At 34.3% G+C, this 13,737-nt stretch overlaps 2 protein-coding genes across 2 annotated transcripts in view; one reads left to right on the forward strand and one right to left on the reverse strand.

Annotated features, from left to right (window-relative positions):
* CENPP (centromere protein P) overlaps positions 1 to 13,737 on the forward strand; it is a 225,726-nt gene that overhangs the window by 83,665 nt on the left and 128,324 nt on the right. The gene's annotated exons all lie outside the window — the stretch shown is intronic.
* OMD (osteomodulin) lies at positions 1,347 to 11,727 on the reverse strand. The gene is made up of 3 exons (XM_079927563.1): positions 11,505 to 11,727; positions 6,538 to 7,492; positions 1,347 to 3,976 (listed from the first exon to the last, which is right to left on the reverse strand). Exons 2-3 carry the CDS (start codon positions 7,475 to 7,477, stop codon positions 3,651 to 3,653), a joined length of 1,266 nt encoding a protein of 421 aa, XP_079783689.1. The 5' UTR covers positions 7,478 to 7,492; positions 11,505 to 11,727; the 3' UTR covers positions 1,347 to 3,650.

The raw sequence follows: 13,737 nt of genomic DNA on the forward strand, positions 1-13,737 counted from the left end.
GGTGGTTATTTGTTTTGTTTTCTTTTTAATGAGAAATACTTGGGGTAGGCATGAGTTCCTCTGGACATTTTTGAGTAACAAAAGATGGTTGTTAACCTGCCTCCTTACTTGGCCCTGCAGCTGGAGGACATTTTATGACGTGTTTATATATACATGCCTTTAAAGGGAGAGCAGAGGTGACCTCTTCTTCCTAATAGACAGGAAGAGTTTGACTACTCTAGCCAGAGGAGCCAGGCAGCCAAGTGCCTTTTGAGGGAGGGAGGGAACTCTGCTTCCCACCCTTGTAGGCCATCTAGAGGTGCTTTGGAAGCTGAACCATCAAATAATGACTTGGAATATGTTTGTGGTGGGTATATGATTTAAGCTCCCTCCTCTCTCTCCCTAATGAAATCTTTAGTAAATTCTGTCTTGTTTACTAGTCTTTTGTACAAGTGGAACCTTGCAAGGAACCTGAAGGATGCTAACTCCATTCTAGAGGTTCCCCGAGAGAGCTCCAAGGCATGCGAAGCACAGCTGATGGCTGGGGGCACATATATCCAGTGGGCTGCTGGGCTGGACATACTGCAGTAATTACTGCTTGTAGGGTACCTGTAACTGGCATGCAGTTTGTTAAATGCTTTGGTATGTATACTATCTCTACTTGTCCTTATAACAGCCCTGTGAGAACCACCTTCCTTACAGAAATGCAGAAAGGGAGGCTTCAAGAAGTAACTTACTCAGAGTCATCTTGCTTAGTTACGAGTGTGAAGTCAGGCTTCTACCAAGGTATATCTGATTTCAAGTTCCTTGTTACGAACTGCTAAACTGTGCAGGTTTTTTCTTCACTAAGCCTATTCATTGAAGATTAAAATGTATTTTCATTTGTCAATTTAGGAGGAGATAAAAATAGGTGCTCCAGAATTCTGAAAATTTGGAGGGTTTTAACTGTGCAAGAGGTGAAATAAGTAATTACCACATCTTTATATTAATATCACCGTAGGACCTGTTTTCTCCACTCTTGCCAATCAGTCCCTACTCACACATCAAAGTACCATCTCTTTGAAGCCTTCAACTGCTTCACATCCTGGCCAGAAATAAAGTCGGCATATCTGTGTTCACATCATGTTTCAGTTACTGCCACATTGTATTTCTTTCTTCCTTTTGTTAGAGTGAGTTATTAGATTTTATTGTCTCTGTTAAATTTTTAAATAACAGCTTTATTGAAATAATTCACATCTCATGCAATTCACTTTTTTAAAGTGTACAATTCAATAGTTTTTAGTATTTTCAAACTTGTACAATCATCACTGTAATCAATTTCAGAATATTTTCATCACCCCCAAAAGAAAGACTCTATCCATTGTCAGTCATCCCCCAGTTTCCCTTTATTCTCCTGCCCCCCAACCCCAGGCAGCCAATAATCTTTCTGTCTCTATAGACTTGCCTCTTCTAGACATTTTATATAAATGGAATCATACAGTAGGTGGTCTTCTGTGACTGACTTCACTAGCATAATGTCTTCATGGTTCATCCATGTAGTAACATGTATCAGTACTTCATTCCTTCTTTTGGCTGAATAATTTTCCATTGTGTGGATATACCACATTTTGTTTATCCTTTCATCAGCTGAAGGACATTTGAGTGGTTTCCACTTTTTGGCTATTAATGAATAATGCTGCTATGAACATTTGTGTACATGTTTTTGTGTGAACATATGTGTTCAGTTCTCTTAGGTATATATCTAGGAGTAGAATTGTTGGATCATAGGTAACTAACTTTTTGAAGAACTGCCAGACTGCTTTCCAAAGCAGCTGCACCATTTGACTGCATCACCAGCGGATTCCACTTTCTCTACCTCCTCATTAATACTTATTATTTGTCTGCCTTTTTGATTATAGCCATCCAGTGAATGTAAAGGAATATCTCGCTGTGGTTTTGATTTGCATTTTCCTGATGGCTCCTCATTAAATTTTAAATTGTTCTGGGTAAGAAATAGTCTTCTCTTTCTGATCTCCTAAAACACCCACAGTATTTTCCACATATTAGCTCATAATAAATGTTTAAATTTATAACCCTATTTTAAAAAATTTCATTAAAGGGGGAGATGGTCCTTAAAGTTTTTTACCTCTTTGGAAAATGTGCTCTACCCACATCACTATCGTTTTGCTCTTACCTTTACCCTCACACCTGTGTCTCATAGCGTCACAGGTGTACATATGTATTATGTTTGACCTCTCATTACTAAGCCCTGCATACCAAATGACTTGCTGAATGTTAATTAAATGAATGAATGAATGGAGTGTTGTTCATGTTCATTCTGGATTGTTGAGCTTGTCCCTGGGGACATGTGGGTGTTCTGTTTCTGCTACATGCTAATAACCTACTCAAAGATATAAAGAGCATTAGAGGCTTCATTTTAAACTGTCATCTCCAGAAAAATAGACTCACCACTAGACAACTGCTTTTAAAATACAGTTTTAATTTGTCTTTTTGCATACTATTTAAATTGTTACTGTTTGTTTGAGGGGTTTCCTGTGTAGGCAGTTCCAGATTTGTGTTTATTCCTTATCTGAGGAATTCTGTGAAATATTAGCCTGGTAAATCAAGAAAGTTCATCATAGAAGCTATACTTCATTATAAGGCATACTTAAAATGCTTCAAAATGATATATGATTTTTAAGGATTTAAAGAAGATATCAAAGCCTGTCATTCAAATTTCAAAGGAACTCTATTCAACTTTAACACTATGTAAATAAACATTGGCTGATATACATATATGTTTCTAATATATTGTGTTAGGAAAATAAAAGTGTTTAATTATGTTGATATACTTTCTTGTGCTAACATTAACTTAACCTTGTGAACAGAGCAGTTATTTATTAGCAAATCTTTATGTAAATAAAACCTTTCTCTAGTGAATTTACTATAGAAACACTGGAACGCAGTCAAGATTGTTTTGTACAATTGCTGAAATTTGCTAAAATATGAATTGTGATAAGATGATGTGGTGTTTTTTAGGTATCCAAATACAGTGTTTAAATATTTGTTGCTTTCGTGCTCTGAGAGAAAAACAAGACTAGTTGATTTCATAAGTCTGTGTGCCTTGGATCCTTAGTACGATAGCCTCTTTTGAAAATCAAGAATATCATTCTGTGCTCTAAGTGGTAGGACCAGTGGGTGGCTGTCATGGTGATGATATTCAAATACAAGTGTGAAAGCTTTTCTGGACATTAGGTCAAAAAAACAGTCTAGTCCTTAAATGAGTAGCTGCTGTTACATTAATGTAACCTTCTGGCATTTAAACACTATGCTCATAGTGATTTAAAGCACATGGCTTACAGTTCTTAGCTTCTAACACTACTTCTTACATCATTATTAGAAAAATTACTGTTAATAGAAGTGGTCATACTTGCTTTTTTTCTCAACATGATGATAATTTAATATTCAAAGTGTAGTTTTTGATTCCTACTTATCATTCTAATTTACATTTCTAAAGATTTATATCATTTTGAGTAAGTTCTAATCCTGTGTAATGATGCAAATGTTGTCAACAACCTAAATTCAATTTGATCTCATACTAGTACAGAATTCCAGGTATATTACTACGAGCTATGCATATTTAGTTAAATTTATACTGAATAATAAGATTTCGTGAAGTTATAAATGTATACCTATATAGTTTCTTGCCATTCTTGACTTCCATAATAGTGAGGGTCAACATTTTCTTCTGTTCCTTCTTCTTGGGCTTCATGGTGATCATCGTGATCTTCACTGTCACCATCATCTTGAAATCTCCTGAAAACCTGGGTCTTCAGTTGTATTGTTTGACCATTAGTGCTTCTTTGTTCACCATAATAAATAGTGTGTATATGAGGGAAGCAGAGGAAAATGTATGAGCTTATTGGCTCTTTTAGCTTATTTTGATCTACACGAATGTATGTTAAATGATGGTAATGTAGTGGGTCAACAGATGGACACATCAATGTGACATTGATATCTGAAAAATACAAATTAAAAATTAATCCTGCTGAATTACATCCATAATCCTATATTGAATTTTATTAAAATGTTTATGGGGTATAGTTTTATTAATTAAAATACTTGTAAGTGGAATTATTTTTTACAGTAATCAAATAGTAAAATGAAAATGAAACTATAAGTGAATTTTATATTATCAAAATAAACGATGGCTTCATTGGCTATTAAGTAATTATTTAAGTATTAAATAAATTATTTAAGTAATAAATTCTTAGTAGAAACAATCTCAAAAAGAAAAAAGTGAAAATCACCTATAGTTCTACTACTCAGGATCTCATATTTCTTTGTATACTCTACAGTACTAATTCTCAATGTTCAAGGTGATAACATTTAATAGAAAAGACTATAAACCTTGGAGTACACCTTTCTCTGGGGCCAATTTCTGCCATTTCCCTAGCCAGCTTCAAAGCAACCATTTTCAGCAATTTGTAAAGCATATGGTTTTAAAGATTTGTTCTTTAAAAGGTCAAAATACTCTTCTTTCTGTCTTTAAAAGACAATGATGCTCCTAATGAATTCAGTAAAGTTGCAGGATACAAAATTAATACACAGAAATCTGTTGCACTTCTATACACTAACAACGAAAGATCAGAAAGAGAAATTAAAGAAACAATCCAACTTACCATCACGTCAAAAAGAATAAAATAACTAGGAATAAACCTACCTAAGGAAACAAAAGACCTGTCTGTACTCCAAAAACTATAAGATGCTGATGAAAGAAATCGAAGATGATACAAACAGATGGAAAGATGTACCATGTTCTTGGATTGGAAGAAGCGATATTGTCAAAATGACTATACTACCCAAGGCAATCTACAGATTCAGTGCAATCCCTATGAAATGGCATTTTTCACAGAACTAGAACCAAAAAAATCTTAAAATTCATGTGGAGACACAAAAGACCCTGAATAGCCAAAGAAATCTTGAGAAAGAAAAATGAAGCTGGAGGAATCAGGCTCCCTGACTTCAGACTATACTACAAAGCTACAGTCATCAAAATGGTGTGGTACTGGCACAGAAACAGACATATAGATCAATGGAACAGGGTAGAAAGCCCAGAAATAAACCCGCACACCTATGGTCAATTAATCTACGACAGAGGAGGCAAGACTATACAATGAAGGAAAGACAGTGTGTTCAGTAAATGGTGCTGGGAAAACTGGACAGCTACATGTAAAACAATGAAATTAGAACATTCTTTAACACCATACACAAATTAAACTCAAAATGGATTAAAGACCTAAATGTAAAACCAGATACTGTAAAACCCTTAGAGGAAAACTTAGGCAGAACACTCTTTGACATAAATCACAGCAATATCTTTTCTAAGCCATCTCCTAGAGTAATGGAAATAAAAAAATAAATAAACAAATGGGACCTCATTAAACTCAAAAGCTTTTGCACAGCAAAGAAACCATAAAAAAAATGAAAAGACAACCTACAAAATGGAAAAAAATATTTGCAAACGATGCAACCGACAAGGAATTAGACTCCATTTATAAAGAGCTCATACAACTCCATAACAAAAGACCAAACAACTCAGTCAAAAAATGGTCAGGAGACCTAAATAGACATTTCTCTAAAGACGATATACAGATGGCCAAGAGGCACATGAAAAGATGCTCAACATCGCTAATTATTAGAGAAATGCAAATCAAAACTACAATGAGATATCACCTCACACCAGTCAGAATGGCCATCATCAAACAATCTATAAACAATAAATGATGGAGAGGGTGTGGAATATAAATTGGTACAGCCACTATGGAGAACAGTATGGAGGTTCCTTAAGAAACTAAAAATACAGCTACCATATGATCCAGCAATCCCACTCCTGGGCATATATCTGGAGAAATCCATGGTTCGAAAGGATAGAGGCACCCCAAATGTCATTGCAGCACTGTTTCCAATAGCCAAGACATGGAAGCAACCTAAATATCCATCGACAGATGAATGGATAAACAAGATAGGGTACATATATACAATGGAATATTACTCAGCCATTAAAAAAGAATGAAATAATGCCATTTGCAGCAACATGGATGGACCTGGAGATTATCACACTAAGTAAAGTAAGTCAGAGAAAGAAAAATATCATATGATATCACTTATATGCAGAATCTAAGAAAAAATGATACAAATGAACTTATTTACAAAACAGAAACAAACTCACAGACTGAGAGAACGAACTTATAGTTACCAGGGGGGAAGAGTGGGGGAGAGGAATAGATTTGGAGTTTGGGATTGACATGTACAACAAGGACATACTCTATAGCACAGGGATCACTGCTCGATATTCTATAATAACCTAAATGGTAAAATAATTTGAAAAAGAATAGATACATAGAATAGATACATGTATATGTATAACTAAATCACTTTGCTGTTCACCTGAAACTAACACAACATTGTTAATCAACTATGCTCCAATATAAAATAAAAATTAAATAAGTAAATAAATTAAAATTAAATAAATAAAAAATAAAAACAATACACACAAAAAAATGAAATTTTACATACTTTCAATTTCATTATTTTCTAGGTATAGGTGTTCTAAATTTCTTGGAATATAGAATGCTTGCTTCAGTTTGTTGTGTCCAACATTGAGCTCTATAAGGTTGGAAAGATTAAAAATATAATAAGGGATGTCTTGTAGTTTATTGTGTGACATTCTTAGAGCATGAAGTTTTGGGAGTTCTTTGAAGTAATTTTCTGGTATAGCAGATATTGAATTATTTTCTAAAGACAGATACATAAGTGAAGAAGGCAAACCAGGAGGCATTGATTCTAATCTGTTATTACATAGGTTAAGCTGCATTAGTTTTTCCATTTTCGCAAGGATTTTTTCTTGTAATGTAGAATCATCAATTTGATTGTAACAAAGATCAAGCATGGTCAAGTTTACTAGCCCATTTACAGCATTTGTCTGCAGTCTGGAGATCTGATTGTAACCAAGAAGAATCCTTTCCAAAGACTTAGGAAGAGGAAATGGAAAGTCTTCTAAATTGTTATGCTGTAGGTGGAGTTGTAGTAGATTTGACAATTTGGCAAACACACCATGATCAATATTTTGAGATTTAATTTTGTTGTGGCTGAGGTTGATTTCTTTAAGATGAGTGGCATTGATGAATGAATCTGCAGTCACAACCTCAATTTCATTAAACTGAAGATAAACTTGCTGAATGTATGCTGGAATATTTGGGATAGTCTTGAGTTTGCGATTATCACAGTACATTGATGATGGAAAGTTAGGTGGACAGAAGCATTCACTGGCACAACCTAAAGTATGCTGATGAAATGGAACTCCATAATCTTCATTTTGATGAAATTGGAATTCTGGTTGGTAGACATCATCTGGTTCTTGGTCATAATCTTCATTCCATTGATAACTTTCATACTGGCAATATACTTTGACTCCAAGAAAGAAGAAAAGGACACACACTGGACTTGAAAAGCCCATGTTCCTTTTTTTGTCCTATTACAAGGCAAAAAGGAAATATATTGTGGGAAAAGTGAGTAAACTTAGAATAATTTGTATATAAATTGACAGTTATATAAAATGCATAATATCTATATCTGTATTGAAATATATAAAAGAGTGTCCAGAATTAATGGGTACTGCTCAGACCAAAATTAATGTATAAGGTGGTATTTTTTAAAAAGTCACATACTGCATTGAACCAGACTAAGTAACCATCTTTTAAGAGAATCTCGATTTGTCTTGTTTACTAGACTATAGATTTACAATGATAGCATGACATCTCTCCACCCCAAAGCCAAGTGCTCTTTCCATATAAATGCTGGATGTTCTCACTGACTATTTGGCCCCTTCAGTGATGTTTACTGCCTATGAGAAGAGAGACTCTATGTTTTAGTTACTTAGGAGATTCTTGATATTAACCAAAATTTTCCCGCTGCAACTTTTGTTTGCTGATGTTCTTTTCTGCTCTTTGGAAGAACATAGAACACTCCATTTTACGTGAAAGCTTGAGATACTAAAAATAACTATCATGTTTCCTCTTAGTGTTTTCTGTCCAAGACTAACTGTGACTTCAAATTTTCCCTGTGAAATAGTTTGCAGAATCCAATTATTTTGTCTCTGACTCTACTTGAATAACTACTTTAAATCACAAACACACACAACATTTACATTCTACAAAATTAGTTTCTAATTGATTATTCTATACATTTTTCCTATTACCTTCCTAGCTTCTTTCTTTCCACTGATATTTTGGAGTTAATTTCTGGATATACAGATATTAAAAACACACTGTCCTGTCTCCCAGGAGTTTAGGTCTTAGTGGAGAATCAGATGATGACTTTGCCTCTTTTTTCACCAAGAAAATAGAAGAGACAATCATTTAATATATTGACTTCTATTTAATCTTATCCCTTCCTACATAAAATGCCAAAATGGTAATGGTTTCATCTTTTAAACAATTTTGATTTTGAAATTCATAAAGTTTCCTTTTGCAAATCTAAATAGACTCCATCCATTGTTCCTTTTTATCCATGTGATTCATGGAGGACATGGCATTTGCATTAGACTTTGAAGGAATGTGAGGGTTCTCACAGAGGGAAATAGGGAAGATTTGCAGCTAGAAGAGATGAGCAAAAACATGTAAGCAACAAAGGGTGAGATGTTTGGGATGTGGTGGTTAACTGTTGAAGGAGCACAATAAGACTGTTACAGCCAATCTCAACCAGAACCTAAAGGCCTAAATTGTGACCTCAGGAATTTGCACTCTGGGAATGAACACCTAGTTTAATTCATTAATATAGTTGAGCCATAATCTTCACACTGCAGTGTTCATGCATCAAGTAAGATAGAGTCCTGGGAGGAGAAGTGAAAGAGTATGGTCTCATCCCAAAGGGCAGTGTTCAGTGCTGGCTGACCCAGACAGGGCACTGGGAAGCTCCCAGTGGGTATGATTAGTAGTGCTTTTTCACCTGCTATAATTAGTGACCCTGTACTAGATGTTGTGTGTGGACATGGTTAGAAAAGAGCCTTGCAAATATTACTAGTGATTTAGTTAGTTTGATTGGGCTACTTGATGATTGTCTCGAATTTTAGAGGTGAGGCACTGTGCTTGGTGGGAAATACAGAAATGAAGAAAATATGAAGACATGAGCATACAATTTAGTAGACATATTCTCAGGCAGAGGGAAATATGGTTTGCAGCAGAGATAACCAGTGCTGTGGGAACCAGTGTCTTAACCCTGCTTGCGGGAGACAGGGAAACCTTTGCAGACATCATTTGGCTAGGACTTCGGGAGATTCACAGGAATGGGTATAGAACACCCTATACATATTACTCTCTAGTTGATAATATTTTATGTATTAAAATTATAGTATTTTATACTCATTATACTATAACATATCAACTTTTTTTTTAAGTGCTTGCCATACTTCATTTAAAGTACTGCACCATGGAGTTGAGATGAAAGTAGAAGCAGAGGCAGAGACATGCAGCTGTGCAGGGTCAGGCCATGTAGGGGGTCTCAGAAGCTGACTGATACACAGTTGAACTTTGAAAAGAGTACTGCTCATCAGAACTCTGAATTTTAACCTTGTGTTAGAACATCAGTAATCATCAGTTAGTAATCTTACATTTGAGAATTAAAGTCATGACTGTTCAACAACTACAAGAAATTGTTGGGAAAAAAGGAGACCTGGATGATACTTTTGGTTCAGCATTTACCTTTGCCTAGGAATCAAGACCTCATGATGAGGGCCTCTCTGAAAATAAAGGGATTCTTAGTATTATCTGCTTTTGGTCTTCTTGGCCGCCTAAGAAGAAAGGTCTTTCCCTGAAGACATTTTCTCTTCTAAATCTGAGTTCATCATCATTGTCCTCATCCACTGAGGACCTCGGCCCTCTAGCTCAACCTTGTCCCACTCCCTTTTCAATAAGTGCTGTTTTCTGGTCTAAAATCCATTCCATCTCCATTGATATACCCATTATTTTCTACTTTTTTTACTCCTCAACTTCACCCCTGATCATTTTCCCTGTTATAGTCCTCTCTTATTTCTTTTTATCCAAATTTTTCATTCAGCTAATCTTTTACCAGCCATTTGCAAGGCATACTTTTATTACTTCTGCCTTTTATGTTCGGCAATTTATGCCTTGTCTCCTATAGCATAACTCATAGCAAAACATTATAACTCACTGTCAATCATCTCATTTCTCAACCTCTAATTTTTGACAGACTCTAGTACAATGCACAGTTTGTAAGTGCTCACAGATTTGTTGAATGCATGATTGATTTTTTGTTATAGATTACATCTTGTTAGTGATGTTTATTGCTACTAATGTTGATTATTTCTAGGCATTTATTTCACCACAGTGATTTCTCTAAATGAACATTTTCACAGAGAACATGGCTATTCTATTTTCTATTGAATATTTCTGTCACAATATACTATATTCACTTTCCTACCTGTATTCCTTACCTTGTTTAGTAGAAAAATCACAAATGTGAAAAAGAAAGTTTAAGGCAAACTGAAATATGTTACCAGGTTTTTAAAATTACTCATTAATATGAATTTTTCATATTATAGCTAAAAAAGTTTCTATGTCATAACATTTCTCTTACCTGGAAAAAAGCACTCGTGCTTTCATCAAGAAAGTTCTAAGTTAAATTACTAATCAAAATGAGATGGAACTTTGTCCTGGAAAGTTTAAAGTAATTGGAAAGCTTCATAGCATTTTATTATTTTAAAAACTTAATTGTTTTGTTGGTATGCCACAGAAACTAAAATATAAGAAACCAAGTATTAGGATATGATTCAGAATTTTTTCCAAAGCAGTTTTAAATTTAACCCTGTAAAATTAAAGTTGTATACATCACTGTCACACACAAGGCCTAAGGAAGTAAAACTCTTTTGCTATTAAAAATATGAAAGTCTCAAAATTATTTTTAGCCATAATACATTTGGATCTTAATTAACTGAAACCCAAGAAACTAGAACATTCAGTGCTAGATAGAGTACTTGTATTTTCTCTTTGAGGAAGAGGCAAACACATCGTAACATCAGAGATTTGGTTAATAAAGAAATTTTGAGAAAATTTCTAGTGAAATTTGTACAAATACCCATTTCTCTAAAACCAGAATCTCTAGCATTGCTCAGATGTATGGCTCAAAGGCGTTCGCTGTTTTTTTGTCACTTAAAGTTGAGAGAGAGAGAGAGGGAGAGGGAGAGAGAAACAGAAAATTATTCCATTAACGTGAGAATCTTTCATTCAAAGTAAAAAAAAATCTAAACAAAAATCATTTATTGGGTAAATCTTAAGTTAGAAAATTAAATTCCCTATATTATTTCCCTGAATATTTTTGCTAATCAAATGTTAATGTAGCTTTTACCAGATATTGCTTATAAAAATGTGCATTTATGATGGCTATAATCTATTTTAATGTTAAATCAAATATATTTTAAACAGTAGAAATATTTTCTTTAAAAAATGAAAATTATTTTATCATCATACCTGTTGAGTTTGCTTTAGTTTTCAGGGACTGATGAATTTGCAAATCCTGTAAATGAATCAGAAATTCCTAAATTCTTAAACTGAATCTCTTAAAAATCCACAGTAACTGTGTATCCAGGCAGGGCTGTCCCTTGAATTGCTATAGCAATTTAAGCAAATATAATCTACTTGGAAAATACTTGGGTTGAAATAAAATTATGTATTTCTTTTCATTATCCAAAACTTTGTGGACTCAAATTAAAATGCTTGTGTTCTTGGTCAGATTTATGTGGCTTACTTCTTTCTTTTCCCCTTAATTTTGGTTTGAGGTATGGCAAGAATTTCCTCTAGTATGAAAGGCAAACAGAACTAAATGAAACAGCATGTACTGATTACTGTTTTATTTTCATTTTCATGCCAAAGAATTCTTCAAAGTAAGGTCCACTGTAACATGGAGCTCAGTGTCTTGGCATTTTAAGGTGGAACTCAGAGTCATCTTGAGACCTCGGTTGTCTGATACCGTGTATTCACACCAGTGCTTCCCTTTATTAAGACAAGGAACCAGGATGAGAAACATACAGCATTTCATATCTAGTTTATTTTAAAAATGAAATAGATGGTCATTAGTGACACAGATTAAATATATCACTTTTCCATACAAAGAAGTATACCTTCTTTTCTATCAGCTATCCCCTTTCTCACCTTCCTCCCAAATACATCCACTAGCATGTGTTCTAATAACCTTTGAAATAAAATTAATCTCTTAGTTATGGAATTCACTCAGAAGGTATATCTCTGATTTGTCTGTTTTTACTAGTACAAAAAAATAATTTTATAGTATTGAATAAGATGGAATTAGGAACTTCTGTTGACCAGCTGTTATTGCTTTTATTTTGCAGATGTAGAAAATTTACAAATTTCACTGAGCTGTCTCTCTTGAAGAGTGGCAGTTAACTACTTAAATGCTATATTTTTATACCAATATTTTCATATTTTAAACAGAGTTAACTTGTATCTCTTGGCAGTGAACTTTGAGTTCATTCTTTGGGAGATTCTTTCAAGCTTGTACAAACTAATAAGGTAAAGTGATTCCTGGAATTTGTTTTTGTTTCCTCAAAATAGTATTTTCCATTAGGTTTTCATAAAGAATGCACAAGATTTATTTTGTTATACTTCAGATTTTTAAAAAGTGTACAGTGTTTCAAGAGATGTTTTGGCAATACTGTAAAAATCTCATCTATTATTTGAGACACTGGTATGTAAAACGTGGCAGACCATATTTGGGCCAAGATTTCATCTTGTTACTGATCTTTTCCATATGTTTCCTTTTAGTGTTTGTTCTTAAAACTCAGACTTCCATGCTAAGGAGAAGAGAGCAAATCTGTACTTTTTCCAAAAATCATTCTACATGCCCTCACAGTTCTTTTGGAAGGTTAATGTAAAATTAACAGCTTAATTTTTATTAAATTCTTCTTTTAACTCTGTGATTTGAACTTATGATAGTGATTATGTTGTTCATGTTCCTAACAAATGTGAAAATATTTATCAATATATAGCTAGAACACTCAGAGTTGAAAGTGTCTAGGAAATTTAAATAAGGTTGATGGTGTCTAGGAGGTTTAGGTTTGGCAGGGGGTGGGAAGGGTGGTTTGAGTCAGGCCTTAGAGGAAAACTAGAAGCTGCAAGTGATTGTGATAGTTCACTGTTTCAGTTGGTGGTTATTTTATTTTATTTAAAAATTGTTTTTAGTTTTATTTATTTATTTTTGGCTGTGCTGCACTGCTTGCGGGATCTTAGTTCCCTGACCAGGGACTGAACCCTCACCCTCGGCAGTGAAAGCACAGAGCCCTAACCACTGGGCCACCAGGGAATTCCCTCAGTTGGTGATTATAATTGTAGCAATTAGGGAGAGAAGTCAGTTGAATTGGTGAAAGTCTAAATTATATTCTATGATTATAATTTGACTGAAGTAGATAAACTATCTCAGAGCCAGATAACTAGTGCTGGCTAGGAAAGGTCTGACTGAGACTGGTAATTATGGTAATAAACCATAATAAAGATTTTTAATTCATTTATTCATCCAGCTAATATTTGTTGAGCACCTACTTTGTTCAAGGCAGTTTTAGGTGCTGAGAACCCAGCAGTAAAATTCCCTATTATCACTGAAGAGGAAGAGAGAAAATAAACATATCAAGTGGTGTGGAGTGCAATGGAGAGGAACAAAGCAAGGCAGAGGGGTAAAAATGAATGAGCA

The sequence above is a fragment of the Stenella coeruleoalba genome, assembly GCF_951394435.1.
Source record: "Stenella coeruleoalba genome assembly, chromosome: 7".
Classification (NCBI taxonomy): Eukaryota; Metazoa; Chordata; class Mammalia; order Artiodactyla; family Delphinidae; genus Stenella; species Stenella coeruleoalba.

Excerpts from the sequence above, each read along its gene's own strand:
- OMD (XM_079927563.1), bottom strand. The coding sequence starts at position 7,477 with ATGGGCTTTTCAAGTCCAGTGTGTGTCCTTTTCTTCTTTCTTGGAGTC. Across the intron at positions 3,977-6,537 it reads AGAAAATAATGAAATTGAAA|ATATCAATGTCACATTGATG; the intron begins GTATGTAAAATT and ends TGTATTTTTCAG.